The following is a 22,659-nucleotide window of genomic DNA, read 5'->3' on the forward strand; positions in this document are numbered from 1 at the left end:
GGATTATAAAAAAATAAAATAAAATGCTCACGCAAAGCAATGAAAAAGAAACCGCTAATAAAGTATACTGACGCAGTTAACGTACAGGACGTGTAGAAACACTCTGCATATAATAGTTACCATTTTAATATTGTATCTCATGTCATGTTTTTGTTGAGAAAAACAAGCTCAGTAAACTATACTCATTTATACACACCAGTTTAATTGATGGAATGTCCCTTACCTCAGCTAGCAAAGTCTTTCTCGGATGCCATGTTTGTTGTTTACAGAAGCATCACTGGGACGCTGCTTTCTGACGAGCTGCACATAGATTTAGATTGTGTGTTCAGGATTTAACACTGTATATATATATATATATATATTTATATATATATATATATATGGCCAGCAAAGAACAACTTTGCGAAATTCGAATAGTATTTTTACTATTCAAATAATTATTGCAGAACGAATATTCGAATATTCGACTACTCGTGTACATCACTACTCCAGAGTGCTCTGCTCTTAGTCATCTCAATATTTTCCTGGAAAAATAGACAAATAGATATTTTTCAGAACATTTAGGTGTTTTTCCCACTTTCCATGACTTTTCCACGACTAGAAAACTGCATTGCAAAATTACATGTTTTCCAATATGCATGCGTGAGAACCCTAAACTTTGCATCCCAAAGTGACTTCATTTGCTGTGGCTCCAAAAATGCGAAGACATTTGCTTTTTTTTCTTTTATTTTGCAGTGAAAACTCACAAATAACATAAATACATAGTATGCAATATATAAACTGGTACACCCTTTAATACTTCATTAAATTACAACATGCATATTCATTTTTTTAATGTAAGTTAGTGCATATCAGGAATGACCCAACTGACCATTTATCAACCAAATTCATAAACTGTCTTGATTGAAGACTTGCTGGAGTCTTATTAATTCATCGTTTGGTACAATTAACTCTGTCTCAAGGTTCTTTGCTCGTTCAAGTAATACAGACCAGAGAACACAAAGCAGCAAAATACTGATCTGTCCATGACAATGTTGTTATAGGACAGTAAGATGGATGGATGTGTGTGTGTTTGTGCGAGTCTGTTTACAGACTGCTTGTGTTTACATTCCGGGGAGTCGGTCCAAGCGTCAGAGTCTGCAGTAAATGAATGAAAGGAAATGCTTTATTCTGCTCCGTAATGGAAAAACACTCCATGGGTTTAGCTGCGGTTAAAATTAAAGGTTGCGTTTAGTGCCATAAAGCTGCCGTTTGCCAGCTTGCACCAAGATGGCACAATGTTATCGACTCCATAGGAGGTGTCCCCGGGAAACTCACCAATAGAGTTAAAAGTATCCTTGGAAAAATTACATACCCAAATTACCCAAATTATCTGAAAATCAGGGCCGGTACAAGGATGCGATCTTCACTGGGGCATCAGTATGTGGTTGAGTGCCCCTTGACCATTTTTGAGGCAAATGTACAGGGGAACTGTGCCCCCCCCCATAACACACAAGCTGCCCTGGGATCAGACCCGTTTGCCTGGATGCAGTACTTAAGATGTCACTTTATTTTTGGTCTATATTTGACAGAAACATCCTCTGGCTCTTTCTGTCTTTTCATGTCTGGATTTTGCCATCACTCATTGCTGTCTGTCGGATGTGCCTCGAGGTGAATGAGATATTGATGAGTGATTGTGTCAGAGATATCACTCTTCATACACTAGAAGGTTGTCAAAAGAAAATCTGACTCTTTATAAGGCTCATTTTGTTGCCTGAGCATGCATTGAACATCAAAGGTATGATGAAGCGATAAAGGCTGCCATTTAATCATAGTAGCATGAAGCCATGGCTTAAGAATCAAACGAAGAGATTACGGGAAGGGTGTATTTGTTCTAGTCTCCTCAATTAGCTCCAGATATCAGCAAGAGCTTGAATCCCGGATGGAAAGACCAGCATTAGTTGTGTTCTGGATGCTGGACACCTGCACCAAACCAGCACTTACCTGGAAATTCATACTAGTCTAAACTGGTCTTTGCTGCAGGGATGTCAGCAGCTATTCTTGAGCGGTTAGGATCCAATGAAGCGTTTCGATGGTGGCCACCTAAAGAAGATGGGGACTTTGGAATGAGCTATCATTTCATTTTGAGATCAGAACTGACAGTCTATTTAGAATGAAAGTTTTGGTCAAAATTAATCCCTGAGTATTTAAGATATCATCAACTTAAAATTGGAGTTTTGAGGCTTTTAGTTCATGTCTGTTAGCTTTGAGGCCATTTATCGGCTTGTGGAGTGGTGGTGGCGTAGTGGACTAAAGCACATAACTGGTAATCAGAAGGTTGCTGGTTCGATCCCCACAGCCACCACCATTGTGTCCTTGAGCAAGGCACTTAACTCCAGGTTGTTCCGGGGGGATTGTACCTGTAATAAGTGCTCTGTAAGTCGCTTTGGATAAAAAAGTTGACAAAATAAAGCAAATGTACTTTTAGTATGTTTAGGTAGCATACTACCCTTACTATTTCTGCAGTCTGTAGTATGTATTGCATTCAACAATATAATGTGCATGACCTGACCTTCCATTTCCAGTGTGAATGAATCTGAAGTAATAATCAACAATTATTTTCAAAATCTTTTTCTTGACTCCTTGTTTGATTGGACTACCAGAAGTATGTTTTTACACAAGTTTGAATAAAAATGCTAAACAACCATATTTCCAAGATTATAGTGCGCAACTGTTGGGTTCTAAAATTAAAAACCCCATCAAAGACAGACCTACGGTAATATAACGTTGTTGACAAAACAGGCAGAGACGATGATGATAAAGTTAAGATGAACCCAAGTGCAGTTTATTCTTAAAACGTGAAACCAGTATCCCTAACTATAAAAGTGAATGAAACAAGAAACCAAGGACCTAACTAATAATGACAAAACTAGACTTGACACGACATGAAATAACTATGACTAAGGCTAAGGCTAGACTGGACTGGAACAAAAAAAAAACAACAAGGTTACAAGCACGCTGGCTAGACCGAACTTTGGCAAAACCAACAAGGTTACATGAACACGGGCTAGACTAAACTTAGGCAGAACAACAGGTTACACAAACACAGGTTAGACTAAACTATGGCTGAACAATAAGGTTACACGTACAATACCTGACACCTGACAAAGGCAAACATGAGGGTTTAAATACACAAGACATGGATAACAAAGGCCAATGAACAAACAGAACTCTAAATCAAGATAACAAGACAATTAACTAAGACCAATGACAAACTAGAACTGAATCAAAGTAATAAAACAATGAACCAATGAAAACCAGACTCATGAACAAGAAGGGAAAACAGGATATGAAAAGACTAGGAAATAGGAACTTAACAGGAAATTTCAAAATAAAAGTACACAAACTAAAGTCAACTGAGAATATCACAGGTAAGCTCTGATGGTTGTTAATCGATGGTATATTCCTCTGCTGAAGCCATCAGTCTGCTAATTTTAAAGAACTACACTACCCATGATCCTAAAGAGAACGTTCCACCAATCAGAGAATCACAGCCAACAAAGTGCACCAAAAGAGCTCTGCAGCGACTGCCCACTCCCATGATGCACTGTGAATGACGCAATCAAGTCCGACAACTTAAAATCAATAGTTTTATATTTTCCTGTAGTTTTTAATTAAATTATTTCATTTGCAATGTTTCATGGGATTGTAGTTCATTCCCTAATTAAAGATTGAGCCTTTTTGTCCGATATTCAAACACTTTTCCGCTTCAAATCTAATCTTGTAATGTTGTGATTCACCTCGGAGCTGGTTGGTTTGGTTCATGGCTTAGAACTCTTGTATGAAGGATTTATTAAATGTCTATGGAAGAAATGAATGGGAAAAATACTTCCAGAACCAAGATGGTTGAAAAGTGGGCGGGCACTATTGCGCTTTATTGCAGAAGTAACAGCGCTTTCTGAATTAAACATACAACATGATGAGGTTATATGACAACAATGTAGCATTCGTCTGTTTGAATCACTTATAATTGCACAATGCAATCTGTTTCATTGTAAGGAGCATACAGTACTGTATATACAATATATTGTACTGCAGTAGACAAGTATACTATCCTCCAGGAAAACGGACCAAAAATATTGATGACTCATCTTGTTTGCACCATTTTTGCCTGATTAAATAGAGTGTCCCTCCCCCTCAAACCACCTGCCTCTGACTAGCAATAGCAAGTAGCAAATCATGCTTTTGCAGAGATGTGACCTAAACTGAAGGCTATTGGCTATTAAAGCAAGTATATGCTCTTTGATATTCCCCAACTTCCTGTTTCAATAGGAAATAGTTTCAATACATGGTCTGCTTATATCTTATATAGCACCTTTTTAACATTAGCAGTATTCAAAGTGCATTACACTGCATCTCATTCACCCACCTATGACTGCATATCCACCATGCAAGGCGCTAGCCTGCCATTGGGAGCAACTTGGGGTCCAGTGTCTTCCCAAGGACACTTCGGCATGTGGAATTGTGTGTGCCGGGAGTTTAACAACCAACCCTGTGATTAGTGGACAACCCGCTCTACCACCTGAGCCACAGCCGCCCACGTAATAATTTTACGTGTTTCATTGTAGTGCTCCTGTTGCTATATAGAGTAATACTAGCAAACCTAAAGGGGTTGATTCCCAGGGAACACACACACTATTAAACTGTATAGCTTGAATGCACTGTAAGTTATTTTGGCATTTCTGCCAAATGCAGAAATGTAGAGTGGACATCACTTATGAGTCGAGCTAAGTTTAGAACAGTCTGCAGCTCTGAATTCTCAGAGGCAGAGAAATTCCATGTTGCCAATGGCACTGTGTGCAATTTTACGAGGTGGTGAAAAGAAGACAACCTTTAGCAGGTTCGCTGAAAACCCCGGTCCTCCACCCCCACTGATTGGTCTGGCAATTCATCTGTTAGCAGACTGCTTTCATTCTGATAGTGAGAAAACCTTTAGCACAACAGATATTCAGATTAACTGAGGCTTTCCCTCTTTGTCATTAAAGGTTATAAACAGTTTATAGCAGCAACACATTATTTGCTTTTATACTGACAGAGTATACCATGCACTGCATTTGATAAAAGAACACTTTTTGGCTGGTTAAAAGGTACTGCACGTTCTTTAGTTATTCATGTGTGTAGTATGATTACGTCCTCGGACATACTTCATCAGGGAACGTGGGCATTGTTCTGTGACTCAAATATATGACATAGTAACAACCATTGTGAAATAATCTTCTCTGGTTTTGTTAAATGAATAGTTACTCATCATTTACTCACCCTCATGCCATCCCAGATGTTAATGACTTTCTTTCATATGCTGAACACCAACAACGATTTTTAGAAGAATCTTTCAGCTCTTTTGGTCCATACAATGCAAATGAATGGGTGCCAAAACTTGGCAGCTCCAAAAATCACATAAGTCAGCATAAAAGTAATCCATACGACTCCAGTGGTGAAATATATATCTTCAGAAGTGATTTGATAGTTGTGGGTGAGAAACAGATCACTTTCACATTCTTCATGCATATCGCCCCCTACTGGGCAGGGAGAAGAATTTCTAGCAAAAAAGGATTTGTTTCTTACCCATACTTATCATATCACTTCTAAAAATATGGAATAAAACACTGGAGTCATATGGATTACTTTTATGATACTTTTATGAGCTTTGTGGAGCATTAACATTTTGGCTCCCATTCACTTACATTGTAAAGACCTACAGAGCTGAAATATTCTTCTAAAATCATTGTTTGTGTTCTGCAGAAGGAAGAAAGTCATACACATCTGGGATGGCATGACGGTGAGTAAATGATGAGATCATTTTAATTTTTGGGTGAACTGTCCCTTTAAACAAGCACAATTTAACCACATGAAACAACTTTTGTTTAAAATATTGAACTTGACATTTTCTCAACTCCTGTTGCATAATGGGATAGTAAAGTGTCCAGATAATGAGCACTTCAGAATCTCAGAATGTAGCAGGTCATCTGGGTATTTCTCGCCTAAACTTTTATTAATACTGAGGATTCAGACATTATACTTCATTGGCATGCTGTATGTGCCATTCTACATAATAGGAAAGTGTATATGTATTCAGATGCATGTATTTCTTGGCGTCAATATGACTAAATATTGTTCGATTTCTCTGAAAACAAGATACATATCTTACTTCATTTTGTGCCTCAAGTAAATACTTTTTAAAAAGAAAACAAGATAAAAATAGTCTGCATGAAAATGATTTTTTTTGTAGTGTAGCACGGCTTTTGCAGCATGTTAAAGACACCTGGACATGCCACAAATAGAAGTAGGCGAAATTTCTTTTATGAGCTGTTCGGTCGACAAACAGTGGGTTCCTTCATTAGATGGGAAGAGATGGCAGGGGGAGGATGCTAAATTCTCCTCTCGCGTTGACGTCTGCATTTCTTCAACACCCTTTTTCTTTCGCCCCGTCTCTGTGTCGCCTAATAACCCATGAGATGAAGAGTTTGTGCTGGCTTTTCCTGTGACGACCTGCCAGCTCGCACAAACCAACACCTCTCTCTCTCTCTCTCTCTCTCTCTCTCACACACACACACACACACACACACACACACATTAAACATCACCCTGTCACATGTTAACGGATGTTTGGCCAAAAATAAGAGGTTTTTGGTCCCACAGTGTCAGCGCTACTGTATCTGGCATTCCACCAGCTCATCTGATTGGCTTCCAAACTTGCTATGGCAAAGTTAGATCCACTTGCATAATAATTATGTCATTGGTGGCACTTCCTAAAAGTGAGTGCAAAGTAGGCTACATTTGGATTTTGGATTTGTATCTCTTCAAACCATTTTGCTGTGTATACATTAGTACAGTATGACCGATGCTTCATCAGGTCCATTGTTTTACTGCTCATCTCTGAGCCATTTCAGCTTCTGTGGAAAAACAAATCAAACATTTACATTTTTACCCAGTGTTTCAGCAACAAAACCTTAAAACCCCAATTCCGAAAAAGTTGGGACAGTATGAAAAATTAAAACTATTATTGATTTGTAAATTAGAATCACCCTTTGCTACATCGAAAGCTCTAAAACTACACATTATATGATGTTTTACCTTGTAAATTTCATAGTTTTCTTGAAAAGTACAGTCATTTCAAATCAGATGGTTGCAACACGCTCCATAAAAGTTGGGACAGTCGAGTATTTACCACTGTGAAACATCACCATTTATTCTAATAACACTTATTAAGCATTTGGGCACTGTAGACACTAGTCTGTTAAGTTTAGAAAGTGGAATTTTCCCTCAATCATCCTTTATACAGGTCTTTAGCAGCACAATTGCACAGGGTCTTTGTTGCCGTAAGGTGTTGGAGACAGGTCAGGACTGTGGGCCGGCCAATCTAGGACCCACACGCTCTGCTTTTAATACTCGTAAAGTATGTGATTTGAAGTTGTCCTGCTGGAAAATGCAGGGACGTCCCTGGAAAAGACAGTGCTGGATGGCAGTGTACATGTCTGAATTCATGGTGTTCTCACAGATGTGCGAGTTACCCATGCCATGGGCACTAACGCACCCCTGGCCAAAACAGTTTGGATGGTCCTTTTCCTCTTTGGCCCGGATAACTCGACAGCTGTGTTTTTCGAACACTATTTGAAATGTGGACTCTTCGGAGACCATTAATTATTAATGAAACTAGCAACTGCCCACACCACCCTAGGCCAGCATCGTGCCATTGAGGTTCACACGGACAAGCACCGCTCAAATTGAATCCACTTCTGTGCTGAAAAAAATCTTTAAACGATCTCTCTCTCGCACCACCATCCACAGTCAGCCTTTATCCCTCTCGGAGGCTTAATTATCCTGATAAGGGACCGGGTGTGTATAATCACGACCCAGCCCCGCCCCCCATCCTGTCACAGAGAGCTAGACAGTCAAGCGGTTGTCATCCTGTGTAGGATTCAGTATGCTGTAGTATCACTTCTTAGGATCTATTTCTGTTGGGGTTAGGTAGAGTTTTTTTTTAAGAAGTTTGTCAAGGGGGGCCTGGGCAAACAGTGAGGGTCTCGTAAACATCACCCCGTGTTTGAACCACACACCTTTAGTGCAGTCCTCTCGGTCTGACCGACTGTCCGTTCCCCTTGACTGAATATATCGACCAGTTTTTGACCCGATCATTAATCAGTGATGGAATCTTCAACATATTTTACACTTACTCCATATTCAATATGGCTGAAATGCTTCAAAACTGAAATCACCAAGATAATTATCATGAAGATTTGTATTTTATTTGTATTTACACATTTGGCAGACGCTTTTATCCAAAGCGACTTACAGTGCACTTATTACAGGGACAATCCCCCCGGAACAACCTGGAGTTAAGTGCCTTGCTCAAGGACACAATGATGGTGGCTGTGGGGTTCGAACCAGCGACCTTCTGATTAACAGCCCTGTGCTTTAGCCACTACGCCACCACCACTCCAAATTTAAATACCTTTAATATTTCTTAACAGCTTCAGAGCTCAGGGTAGGTCTGTCTTGAACAGTCTACACATTATCGTTTAAAACCGATTTGTATGCAGAAAATGAATGGGATTTTAAACTTTTGGATAACGACTGTTGTGCTCTGTTGCTAGGTGAGAATGGAACACTTTGATTCCATAAATAGAACGTTCCGCCGTCTGAAAGGAAAGAAATACACGACCTCCTGAACCGAATCTTCTGATGTGCTGCTAGAGGAGACAGAACTTCATAAACAGGGAATTCAGTTACATAGAAAGTTTTCAGGGACCGTAAATACTTTATTGAGAATTCTTACAGGTTAATGTTTCTAGGTCAGCAGTGAGACAAGTATTCATGAAGTAACTTAAGTGCTAGCCAGAGTAATAAAGGCATTTTATGTTCTAGTGGAGTGAAAATATCTCTCTGAAGCATACAGATATAATGTGGCGATTCACAACATTTCGCACATTTGGATAAAGCTTTGACTTTGTTTGCATCTGATGGAGAAGCTAAATTTGTAAAATAAAATTAAATATTTAAACTGTCACTCCGAGGGGAAATTTAGTGCTTAGAGGATTCTCTTTATTATCTCAGGAGACTTACTGGAGTATTTAGTTATGTTTCATCAGAGACTATTTAGAAGAGACGGTCCACTTCTATTTAAATGAATGGGAGAAATTGGAACGCCCAACCAAGAAGCTCTAGCACCCGACGGTCTTCGGATGTAGAAAGGAAGTCCCTCTTTACAGTTAAAAGAGCCAGTCACCTTTTAGACACAGACATCGCCTTTCAAACAACAAGCTAACGTGCATGCGCATCACTGATATAGCACTGGACTACTCATGACGTCATATTATGGAAGCCAATGCACCGCCATTTTGCTATGCCCAAACATTCCAATATCCCTATTGACTTAATAGGAAATCATCAAAGTGTTTGTTCAGAGCTACTTGTTTTATGTTTTTATCAAAAAGTGCCAAGTTCTCGAGGTCACTAGAGGCGCTGAGATTGAGGGAGACACGCAAAGCAAAGGTGGTTCAACTAAAATGGATACGCTAGGTTTTGATGGCAAATGAACACGTATTTATGACTTGCATCCATGTATAACTACAGAGAGCATGTCTATAGGAAAACAAGCAAATCCTGGGCATTTAAGGCGATTTAGAAATCCTTGTTTTGCCACTTCCTTTGGTGATCGTCGTGCTGCACTGATAGACTGAACACGGCGGCAGGTGGATGCTCTGACATCGCGATCAGCGTATATCTTCTCCCTCGTAACGAATATTATCCATAACAAGCTAATTAAACATTAAACATGATCACTAGAGGGTGAAATGCGACTGTTGTATCCGCAGGTCTGAGACGGTGAAACAGAGGTGTTTTCGCCTGTCAGTCATTGATGCTCTATGGCAGTTTGGGCATACCAAGATGGCCGCTCAAACACTTCCAGTGGCTTCACCTCCTGCAGGCAGTTTAACATTTTGTCAGCGATCCAGTTCTATATATACAGAATATCAGTGATGTGCATTAGCTATACAAGCCAGGAAAATTGCATGTTTTAGCGTAATATTAGGTAAAGAAGCACATTTTATCAATCCGATTTTATCACATTTTATTGCTGATTTGAATCGTATTATTGCTAATTGTTCTTTGATCGTAATCTTGACCAATCGTTTTTGAGATTTCAGTCGTTCCCCATTCAAAGGAACTGCATTGGCATGACTGGAAATAGCCTCCCGATAGCATTCCAGTGATGGCCGACAGTGTACTAACTTGCTATAAAGACTTTGATTTCATCAAATTATGAACACTGTCTCAGATGTTTCTCCTTCAATGCTTTATGAGAAACCAATTGTTAATACAGTAAGAGAATAGAGAAAACTAATGTGGATTGTATACCTCAGGAAATGTAATCTTGTAAGAATTTGATGATAAGTATTTGAGTTAACATTGAGATCTCTGACTTTTGATCGCTGACTACTTTCAGTGGTATCTTGGCAAATCTGAGCACAGTTTAAGACATTGTTGAGATCTCTTCTAATTCTAGAGGAGACACATGTGCAAAAATCTCAATTTGCTCTCAGTTTAATCTCATTGCTGATGAGGAGAAACAATTGAGAATTTAAAGAGATCTCACTTCACAAGAGAAGTCTTCTCAATACATATGATTTGTATAGCCATCTTTAATCTTGTAATATGCATCTCTCTTTTTTAGTTCAAATTCGAAGCTAACAAAGCACGCAGAAAAATAGTTTGGCACCATGTATCTTTTAAAATAGGCCTCTCTACTCTTCAAGAGAGCGCTGTGGAAAGTTCTCTCTAAGTTCTCCACATAGACGGATTAATAGTGACATGTTTATTTTTTCTGTAAAACAGCATTTGTGTAACAACCACCCGAGAATTTTCTTGGCTCTTTGTGGTGGATGTAGCAGTAAGAAGGGGTCTGTTTCATCTATTTTCATACACAAGAAATATATATATATTAGTGGTTGACCGAAATGGGGCCAATACAATGCTGATATATCACACAATTTAATATAGTAAATAACAAACATAAAATTGCTAAAATAAATAATAAACTCTTATTTAGCACTATATTTACTTTAAAAACATTATATTGTATTTTAAATCGTAGAAAGCAGTTTCTTCAGAGTTCTGTTTAGTCATCAAATTTTAGTCATTTATTTTCTATCAGGAAGACTCGCAGACTTGAGGTTGAAATTTAAGATGACATGTATTTGATGAATGTAAAACAGAAATGTAATGTCTCTCTTTGGCGTAAGCCCCGTCTGACGGTCCGAAGTTGTAGTACTCGGAACCGTCATATCCTGCCGGAGATAGGAGGCAGGGGCGAGGAGCCTACTCCCATGCTGGACGGGACTCGACTGGTGGTGGTGGTGTGGTGGAGGTTGCCGTGTTAGCACAATGAAACAGCAATGTAATTGATTGTGAGCAGACTTATAAAGCAATGGCTTACATGTGATTGGCTGTGAATTACCCAGCTAATGGTGCGATGATGTACAGCTGCTATCTTCCCGCTAGAACTACGCTGCGCTTACATTGCAGATAAAGAAATTGTTAATATATTAGAAAGAAGGAAATAACAGTACACACAGTAGTCCAGCAACCATGGATGGCATGTCCACATGGCCAATCGCATTTACTAAAAAAATACAGAATGAAACCAATTGTACATACAGTGCATAGTGAATAAGACATTTACTTATAGTACATGTGAAGAGCTTTTACCTTGGGCTGCATCTGAAAGGTTGGCAGCTGACTTACTACCTTGCTGCCATCTGTTTTGAATGAACAGATCTCTTAAGGAAATTTCACGTGTCTCTGAACAGTTTAAAAAGCACCTTATTTTCATCGTACCTCCTTATACAGCCTCCGGAGGCAGCGTTTTTCTGGTTTCGCATGCATCCTTGAAGTTGCACTCATGCACTCGTGTGGATCCACCGATCTATTGACAGTTTAAACAGCTTGGAAATGCCTGCTTGGATTGTCATCATGATTTGTGAATCAGAGGAACTTTTGATCCTGATCCTGAAGTTTTTTTATTATTGCTGATAGAATACGTGCTTCAGAGGAAGATATTAGATGAACGCTCGATGGGAGGTTCGTGAATGACATCTGTTTAAACAAGGTATCTACATATTTGCAAACTGTATATATATTGTTTTATTGATATTTCCCTTTTATCATTAGAAAAGTTACAGTGAACTGTTGAGGATCGACTGTTAGAATACGTGCTTCAGAGGAAGATTTATGAGTGCTCCACCGGATGCTGGATCTGCTGAAGTTTTGTGAGGTTTGTTTATTACATCTGTTTAAACGAGATAGGCGCATATTTGCAGATGGTATATGATATTAGTTTTATTGATATTTGCCTTTTTCCCATTAGACAAGACAGTTAAATCTTACAGGGAACTGTTGAGGAGAGAGGGAGAATAAAACAGGCGAGCACTTTAACATTATGAGCTCAAACGCATCTGCCGCGGCTCTGATGTATGGAGCGTTTAAATGACACTGTGTTGCACACTGGTTTATTATTGTAGTAACATGATGGCTTGTAACAACAAAAAGAACCGTGACTGTTCATTTACATGTCTCAGTCGCTTCACATGCAAACAGAAAAAATAACAAAATCGTCCAAACGGGAAAATGTATCAGCCGATGTGATCATTAAAAGTCGGAATATCGGCCGATTTATCAGCCTCTGAGATATATCGGTCAACCACTATATATATATATATATATATATATATATATTAGAACGGAGGCAGAAGCTGATTGATTTTGCCATGTGAGCTTGATTGCATCTAATTGCTCTCGTTGGTTCTGCTTTGTGACTGTGATTGTGGGTAACAGGTCTGTTTGGCTCTGTTGTATAAGCGTTATTGTGCCCATTGATTCTAATTTTGCATCTGATGGTTTCGCAAGCAACACACAAATAGCTTATATTTCATTCTATTACAGTAGATGTTTAACCAGTGTCCAATTTTTGGAGGTCTCTTATAGGGATAGGACAGTGATGATAGTTGATGAAGTTTTAATTTTTGGGTAAACTACCCTTTTAAGGGCATGAAATTAACCTATTATTTTTCCATGTGCATTTAACATCACAGCTCAGGACTGTCAATCGTGAAGAGCTTGGGACTGTGTGTCTTTGTGTTTTTTGTGGTGCCATCAGCCAATCATTCTTAAATCATTTTCAAATTCTGTATTGTGGCACTACTAAAATCGTTGGCTCCTGTATGAGAAATTGGTCATTTGTCATCACTGCTAAGTCATTAGTTGGAGATGCTTCTGCTAAATGATTAAATGTAAATGTTGTGTAGGTGTGATCATAGCGAAAAATCTCTTGGTTGTGGTGTACACGTGTGATTGTGGCTAATAAATCCGACATCCGATTCTGTTTATGAAGACCAGCTTGTGGTGAATGAATCTGATTGGTTATCTTGTGTATGCTTGAATGAGGCTAATTGATCTGATTGGTTCTGTTGTGTATGTCTGATTGTTGCTAATGAATCTGATTGGTTCTGTTGTGTATGCTTGAATGTTGCTAATGAATCTGATTGGTTCTGTTGGGTAAGTTATTGTGGTAAATGAATCTGATTGGTTATGTTGTGTAAAGCCTAATTTATACAATAAAAGAAGCCAAACTTTTTTCTTCTCCAAGCCTGTGTTTATTCTACGCATCTTAAAATTAGTTTGTTGAGGAAAATGAATAAAGAGTGTCACATCCAAACCACACACATGATTCGTTTTAACCTGTCATCGTTGCTCTTCGAATAGCCGAGTTATCCTAGGCTCAGCAATGTGCATGAACAGAAGAAATATCACCAAAACTAAAACCTTAGCAGAACAAGGCAGTATAAATTAGCCTTAAGCGTGATTGTGCTGAATTAATCAGTTCTGTAAATTAATTGTGGCTATTATATCTCATTGGTTCTGTTGTGTAGTCATGAATGTAATTGTCCCTGTTGTGAGAGTGGGAGTTTGGATAATTGATTTGTATGTGAATCGGTGTGTGTTAAGCGGTTAATGGGCAAGGAGGAGGCGAGAACCGGCTTGACATTATAAATAATAGTTTAATGAAGAAATAATGAAAAACACACAAGCATAAACACCTGCTCTTTCTCTATCGAACCGTCGTTACCGGCTACCTTTATCCCCCACGCGCCCCCCTTCAGGCTGATTGGGGACCAGGCGTGCATTGTTCCAGCATGGCCCCACCCTCCTCCACTCTACACTCCTTCCGGCGTTGCCTCAGTGCTTTGCGCCCCGTCTGCCGGCGGGTAATCCCCGCCTTGCTTGACCTGGGAGGAGGCAGGAGGTTAAAAACAACAACAAACAAAATAGGCGAGGAACCAAGTTCAACATGGAGCGACAGAGAGAGAGAGGACGAAAAAAAACCTCACTCACCGGTTCTCTGATGCACTGGCGCATGGTCCTCGATCACTCCTCCACCCTCTCAGGCGGACGGCAGCCGCTCCTCCCAGGGCGAACCGGAGTCAAACCTATGACCCCCGGTGGACAGAAAGCCCCTCCACATTCCCGGCGACTCATGGGGACACTTTTCCGCCCCTGGCAGCTGTCCTACCGCTCCAGGCGGTCGGGGAGTCACTTCTCTCCTCCCCTCACGGACGGTGGTCTCCTTTCGAACCCTCCACATTTCAGGGGGACAGCAGGACACTCCTCCGCCCATGACAGCGGCTCCATCACTCAAGGCGGTCGGGGAGTCCAGTCCCCACTCGCCTTGAGGATGGCTACTCCGTCCCCCAGCGGATGGCAGCGGCGCTCCCCTAGGTGGATGCTGTGTGGAGGACTCCGCAACAGACATCCCTCCTCTTTCCCTGGTTTCGGCACCAATGTAAAGCGGTTAATGGGCAAGGAGGAGGCGAGAACCGGCTTGACAATATAAATAATAGTTTAATGAAGAAATAAACGAACAAACACACAAACATAAACACAGAGCAGCTGCCTGTAATTCTCTCTCTCTCTCGAACCATTGTCACCGGGCGCCTTTATCCCTCGCGCACCCCCATCAGGCTGATTGGGGGCCGGGCGTGCGTTGTTCCAGCCCGGCCACGCCCTCCTCCATTCTACAGTATGTCATACCTTAATCACTACAACACAAAATACAAAAGAAAAGTAGATGCTAGGCAGAACATCTGACTCAGTCACCATTCACTTTTATTGTATAGAAAAAGGTGCAATGAAAGTGAATGGTGACCGAAACATTTGGCTTTATTCATTATCTGTGCATATGCACTTATTTGTGCATGAAATCAGCATACGAATGTTTTCACAAAGAAGTCGGATTCATCAATAAGTTTGCACTAACATTTATTCCAAGTTTACAAAAAAATCTAGGAACATCTGAAACCACAGGTAAGCAAATAACACATTCTCCCAGGTCTCTTTTAAAACATTTATATAAACACAAAATTATTGAAATTATAAACGCTATATTATATACTGTATGCACACACACTTTTATAATATAGTCTTATTATATAGTCTTATTTTAAAGTAACAACTATGTGCATATGTGTGCTATAGCCCGATTTTCACAATCACAATTATGAATGACATTGAAATCTCGTACAGTAATGACATTTTCAATTCAAATGGCACATTTTGCCAAATGGTGAATATAGTTTGCACCCTTGGAAATTACTGTCGGTTGGTACAACATTTCAATCATAAAACAGTGGCCAAACATTACATGTTTAGTTACTTACACCCTACATGACACATTCACTCTTAACTGCTTTAACTGCTTGCTGATGCGTGGCGCTAGTATATAAATAATCCATGAGGTTCCCGCTTAGCTTCTTACTTGAGTCCTGCCATCATCGATTTGATTGACTATTTCAAATGACATTGACAAGCTTTGCTAGACTACAGAGCATACTAAAAAATGACACTTTTTAAACCATTATGTCATTCCTGCAACAACTTAATAACAATTAGACAGCGGTACATAATGGACTGCAGCAGAAGAGCAACAGGGAAGAGCAATTGGCCATATCTGATTTTTGGAGGAGACTTGTCCCCCTCAGTACATATTGTGGTTACGACCCTGTCCGATACGTTTTCCTGTTTGCCAAACTATCAGGCGAAAAGGCAGAACTGCCACTGATTTCTTCCCACGTTGAGCACTGCCTTAAGGCGCGGTCACACATACCTTCTCACAGCGAAATTGTTTGGGCAAAGATGGCGTCGGTGGATGTTGAGCACGTGTGAAACCAGCGTCAAAGTGTCAAGCAGCCTTTTTTAATGCTTCAAGTTATACTCGGTGAGACTTAAAAAGTTATAAAGAAACTGACCGCTAAAATTACAGTATATACTTGTCCATTGTGAATATTCAGTATAGCTGTTTACGAAGCACCACCCACACAGAGGTCACGACCAAACCAAGCAACTTCCTACTGGTCAACACGGTGATTTCGTCTGTCAAAGTTCACCGAACTTGAACTCAAGGCTAAATCAGGGTGAGGAAATTCTTCGCCACTGGAAGTCCATTGCATGAAATTCACGATCACGTTGATTCCCACTGATGTGACTGTATGACCTCGTGTGACCTCGCCTTTAGGGATGACACGCACAGCCTGAAGGAATGTCGAGGCACAGATAAATGCTCCCGCACAAGCAGCACTACAAGCATACCTTCAGTTCAAACATCATCTACAGTATGTGTTACATATTATAAAATCTGGTGTATTGGTGCTGAAAGCCCTTATTTTGATTAACCCGAATTCATTAACCTTAGACAGAGGGTTAGAACAAATTAAAGAAATACTTAACGCAAAAATGAAAATTATCTCATCATTTACTCACCCTCATGCCTTCCCAGATGTTCTTCAGCAGAACACAAATGAATTATTGAATTATTTCTCTGCTCTTTTGGTCCATACAATGCAAGTGAATGGGTGCCAAAAATGTTAATCTTCAAAATGCACGTAAAAGTAATCCACACGACTCCAGTGGTTAAATCAATGACTTCAAAAGTGAGATGATAGGTGTGGGTGAGAAACAGATCAATATTTAAGTCCTTTTTTGCTATAAATTCTCCTCCCTGCACAGTCAATCTCCACTTTAACTTTCACATTCTTCAACTTGTGCCTCTTCTAGACGGCAGGTAGAAGAATTTCCAGCAAAAAAGGGATTAAAAATTGACACACCTATCTTATCACTTTTGAAAACATGGCTTAAAACATGATGCCTTTATGTGCTTTTAGAGTGTCAATATTTTGGCACCCATTCACTTGCATTGTATGGGCCTACAGAGCTGAAATATTCTTCTAAAAACCATAATTTGTGTTCTGCTGAAAAAAGAAAGTCATAAATATCTGGGATGGCATGGGGGTGTGTAAATGAAGTTGGATGAACTATCCCTTTAATGTGAGTACAGACATTTTTCCTGAAAACGTTTCCTGTGCAATTATTACCGAATGAGGCATGTTGTGTCTAACATCTCCTTTTGTGTTCTCTGGAAGAAAGAAAGTGATGTACAAGTAGGTTTGCAAAAAATCCCATGAATCTGAATGTTTGGTTGAGTTATCCCTTTAAAGAGCAACATGCAGGTTGGACACCCCTATATAGCATAGTGTATGTTGATGATAAAACAACTAGATTTTCTGAACTGGAGTAATATATATTTAGCCATTAACGATATTTTGAGATAAATTGTGATAAAATAACTTCCGCGTCTATAAAGCACTAACCGGAAGTGACGATGGGCTGAGGAGTCTGGTCAAGTTCAAGCTCAGGTTACAATGGATGCTGAATGAAGAAACCGAGTTCTCCGGTGTGGACCGAACATGCCTATGATGGCCCACAGGCCTATAATTATGAGCAAATTAAGAGTTAAAATAATTAAAAGTAAGACTTACTCTGCTAAGTCCTCGTTTTCGTTGCACAGAATGTCTGCTAACGTTAGCACTTTGTCCTCCAGTCCAGCCCGCGCCAAAATCTGGTGTACACTTTGACGGTGGACTTGATTCCATCGAGTGCACCAAGGGAACAGCATCAGTAATCAGCCTCACGTGGTCCTTACTCCGAAATCCCATCCGAGACTCCAACAAATCTCCAGGTCGATAATTCTCCGGAGTGAAATGTGTGCCACATCGACCGAGTGTGTGGTAACAGACGCGGCAGTGAAGTCTGCTCTCTTCACCTGCACAAAACGCACTCAAGACCGAAAAGCCTTGTTTTTTCTAGAAGGAAAATGATGGACACGATGTCCTGACAGGCTGGAATTCGTGCAACCAGCACAAACACAATAATTTACCATTATGGCTTCTCTAAAACTTTCTGTACTGCTCTAACTACATCAACACCCACAATGAGAGCTGACCGCGAGCTCTTTTGTTTGCCTCGCCCTACGTCATATGACGCGTTGATAGCGGGAAAGGCGTATTCCAGAGCCTAGCACATTTTCATCAAAATCTCTACATCAAATGAGATTTCATTAGTAATTTCTACATATGTGTTTTTAAAAGACCTCTTCAGACAATATAAAGTATTAATTCAGTTATAAACTCAACCTGCATGTTGCTCTTTAAGGACTTGGCTTATGGACAAAAGGCACTCTTAGTTTAAATGTTGTGCATACATAATTTTCCCTGGTTTCACAGGCCTCGGCATGGGATCTGATGAATGGTAGGTTTAATATTAGCTCTTTAAGAAAAAGCATCAATCCATCTTCTTTCTCCAAAGCGCTGAGACACTTCGGTAATGAACAAGCACTCTGGCTAAAAGTACCGTACTGTAAACAGTTTTTAAAGAGCGTGGCATTAAAAGTGAGTAGTGTAATGACTAATGCCGCCATAAAGAACTTGACATCCACTACTTTAATGCAGTATTGGTTTCAAAAAAGAGATTTCACATCTAACGAAATTTTGCAGATGTTTTTTGTAAGTGACAAGAGGTCTGTGGTATATTGAGGTTTCAGCTTAATGAAATGGCCGTATTAGTGTTGGCCGACAAGTGTCGAAATTAAATGGTTATCTTTTCTTTTTCATAGCACCAATTTCGACAGGAGACTTTGTGGAAACTGGCTCAAGATCATTGGACCTCTAAACCTGTAATAAACAGTCCTCTGGTTTGATGAGCACCTGTTTTTTAACAGCAGACATACCAATTGCCGTGTCATCCAATCTGCTGTGACTTGACAGAACGTCCACAGAAGACAGACACAATGAGAGAGCCCTGTACCGTTACTAACCAAGTGTGCCGCACAAGCCCTCAAAAGTGAAGCCAAAACGTCTCGATCGCCCCCCGGTGTCTGGTCCCGAAATCACAACAAAAAGAGTGAAGGGGCGTCGTCCATCTTTTTTTACAGTCTATGTTACTAACAGGTTTGACTGTTGAAACCAAATAGTCATGGTTTGGCTGGTTATACATCTAGTTGCTGCTAGATTTCAGAAACATTAAATGGTAAATGGTTTGCATTTATATAGCGCCTTTTTAACCTTATCGGTATTCAAAGCACTTTAAACTGTGACTCATTCACCCATTCACACACCAATGATGGCAGAGCTGGTATGTAAGGTGCTAGCCTGCCATTGGGAGCAACTTGGGGTTCAGTGTCTTGCCCAAGGACACTTCGGCATGTGGAATTGAACCACACACCCTGTGATTAGTGGCCTACCCGCTCTACCACCTGAGCCACAGCCATCCCACTATTATACAGGCAAAAGGCATCTTTCCCCATTGACAGCCATTCAGAAAATTTTAAGATGTGGTTTAAAGGAATTGGGTTTAATACAAGTTAAGCTCAATCGACAGCATTTGTGGTACACCAATTCAACTGCAGGTAATGCCAAAGATTTGGTCTGTTATCCTGTTGCTGTTGAAATGTTGAGTTTGGCTTCAGTCTTAAGTTGCGTTCACACTGCCAGCTTCTTTGTCGCCAGTTGCTGGTGGTTAGGTCGCTAGTGGTGTGTATGGAGAGTCTAAACAGCACTGTTTCCTTACAATTGATATAATTATTCAAATAATAGGATCATGTGAGCTCCACCATCTTCTCTCGTATTGGCTGTCGCTCCCGAAACTCGCTCGTCATTTGCATAAATTTTAACATTTCTCAAGTTTGTCGCGTCGCTGGACACGCCTACATCCGGTCGCCATCACTCGTGTTGCCCGAAGTTGCCAGCTCTCATTGAAAATGAATGAGATGAGGTTGTTTTGTTGCTGCGTGGCGCTAGCAGCGTGAACGCAGCTTTAAGGGTCACTGGAATGAGATTTTGAAGGCCTCAGAATTACATCTTAATTTTGTAATTTTAACATTAACATTTGGTTGGTTGGTTATTGTAGCTCATTTGCTGAGCCTCTCTCCACCACCTAAGGTTGACAAGTTAAAGTAATAGCTTTTGCAAGTAAAAGAAAAAGATGAGTTTTGGTCAGTTTCTTAGACAAAGTTATCATATAACTTCTGAAGACTTGAAATATAGTGCTCGAGTCATCATGGAGTACTTTTAGGGTACTTTAATGGTACTTTTAGGGGTTTCTTTATCGGTTTTGATCTTGTCAGATGTGGTCACTATGAACCGTCTTTAAAATGTGTACTTTGCTGTGTTCCACAGTGTTGGTATACTCGAAAAAGTGTGTGCCCAGTCTCGTCTAAGCCTCTTGATTTCCCGTTCTCTCAGCAGATGTGGACGAGTGTGCCGAAGCCTTGGACAGCTGCAGTATCGATGCTATCTGCCAGAACACCCTTAAGTCATACAAATGCATCTGCAAATCAGGATACAAAGGCGATGGGAAACATTGCGAAGGTAAGAAGACCTTAAAAACAGATAAAGATTCAAAGACTCGCAGGAGAAATGAGGTCAGAATGAAGGCTTGATTCCAGATTTTTCAACATTTTTATACTGTTTTGTCTCGTTTTCCAGTAAAAATAGGTTAACTTGCTTAAAACGTGATGAATGTTCTTTAGAAGCAAAACTGCATAAGATCATAAGATCCGAGAATATTTGTTTAATGAAGTTTATTTTCTAACACCAATGGCAAATAATATTTTCTTGGTTTTAGCATAAATCTAACAAAATTGACAATGGGGTACAAAACAAATCTTCCTAGATGAACAATAAAACCAGCAACAACAGCATAAACTAGTTTAAGCTTGTTTGCTGGTCTTAGCTGATTTAAAGGGATCGTTCACCCAAAAATGAAAATTATATCATAATTTACTCGACCTCATGCCATCCCAGTTGTGTATGACTTTCTTTCTTCAAATGAAGATTATTAGAAGAATATCTCAGCTCTGTAGGTCCATTCAATGCATGTGAATGGTGGCCAGACATTTGTAGCTCCAAAAATCACATAGAGCAAATAAAAAAATAATCCAGTGGTTAAATCCATTTCTTCAGAAGTGAAATGGTGGAGCGGGTTTTCCACTAATCGCAGGGTTGGTGGTTCAGATTCCCGGCCCACATGACTCCACATGCCGAAGTGTCCTTGGGAAGACACTGAACCCCATGTTGCTCCCAATGGCGGACTAGCTCCTTGCACGGCAGCTCTGCAGTCATTGGTGTGTGAATGGGTGAATGGGACACAGTGTAAAGCACTTTGAATACCACTAATGTTAAAAAGGCGCTATATAAGTGCAGACCATTTACCATATTGCTTCTGAAGATTTGGATTTACCCACTGGAGTCTCAATGATTATTTTATGTTTCCTTTATGTGATTTTTTTGGAGCTAATCACTATTCATTTGCATTGTCATTTGTGTTCTGCTAAAGAAAGAAAGTCATACACATCTGGGATGGCATGTGGATGAGTAAATGATGAGGGAATTTTCATTTTTGGTTGAACTATCCCTTAAACCTGCTCTAAATGGTCGCTCACCCTGGCCAAACTGGTGTTTAGCTGGTTTAGCTGATTGGCTAGTTGGGCTTCCATCCTGATTAGCAGTCATGTACCCCAAACCCCTCTAAAACCAGCAAATCAGACCTGCTTGACCTAAGGAGAGACCAGCTAAAACCAACAAAACAGCTTAGGCTGGTTTAAACAGTTTTTTTCATCTTATTCTCTTCCTAAATGTAGATATTTTTCCTGGAAAACAAAGCAAAATACTGACTAATAAAAACACGTTTGCAGTGTAGTCTTACTATAGATAATTCTGGTTGATAGCTATGTGTGTGCGCATGTGTGTGTCACTTTAATGACTAATTCTCATGCACGCCTGAGCAGCATGTCTCATTTCTGCAGTTATTTGGCTTCAATTTCAGACTTACCTGAGGGAAGGGAAATAGAGGTTCAAATATGAGATTAAAAAGATGTCACACTCAATTCTTTCTCTTTTGGATGTTAAATAGAGCACAAAATGTATTACACATGTCACAGAATGAAATGATAACAACTTAATGTATAATTTTTGCCATCAGACAGCAAGATTTCCTGCACTACGATCAACGGTAAAACCTGTTTCTAGTCCCCAGATGCGTTTAAACCAGCATTTGTACCGTGCTTATGGAATAGTGTAACCTATGCTACTTAATTAACTCATACTACAGCTAGCTGCCCTTTCAAAAGGGTATCTTAACTGTACTTGAACTACTTTAAATTATGAGTAGCTTGTAGTTTGTCAGTGGCTTCAATGTGTATTCATAGTAGCTTCCCCAACACCGTTAATACCAAGC

The 22,659-nt window shown here is 39.9% G+C and overlaps 1 protein-coding gene across 2 annotated transcripts in view; it reads left to right on the forward strand.

The window, feature by feature from the left end:
* LOC127625339 (signal peptide, CUB and EGF-like domain-containing protein 3) overlaps positions 1-22,659 on the forward strand; it is a 116,602-nt gene that overhangs the window by 21,537 nt on the left and 72,406 nt on the right. Inside the window, exon 2 of one of the 2 annotated variants that reach the window (XM_052100580.1) lies at positions 20,667-20,792. In XM_052100580.1, the coding sequence (XP_051956540.1) occupies positions 20,667-20,792 (126 nt within the window). The remainder of the gene's footprint in view (positions 1-20,666; positions 20,793-22,659) is intronic. The other variant, XM_052100581.1, reaches the window with a different exon arrangement.

Source organism: Xyrauchen texanus, chromosome 31 (genome assembly GCF_025860055.1).
Source record: "Xyrauchen texanus isolate HMW12.3.18 chromosome 31, RBS_HiC_50CHRs, whole genome shotgun sequence".
Taxonomy (NCBI): domain Eukaryota; kingdom Metazoa; phylum Chordata; class Actinopteri; order Cypriniformes; family Catostomidae; genus Xyrauchen; species Xyrauchen texanus.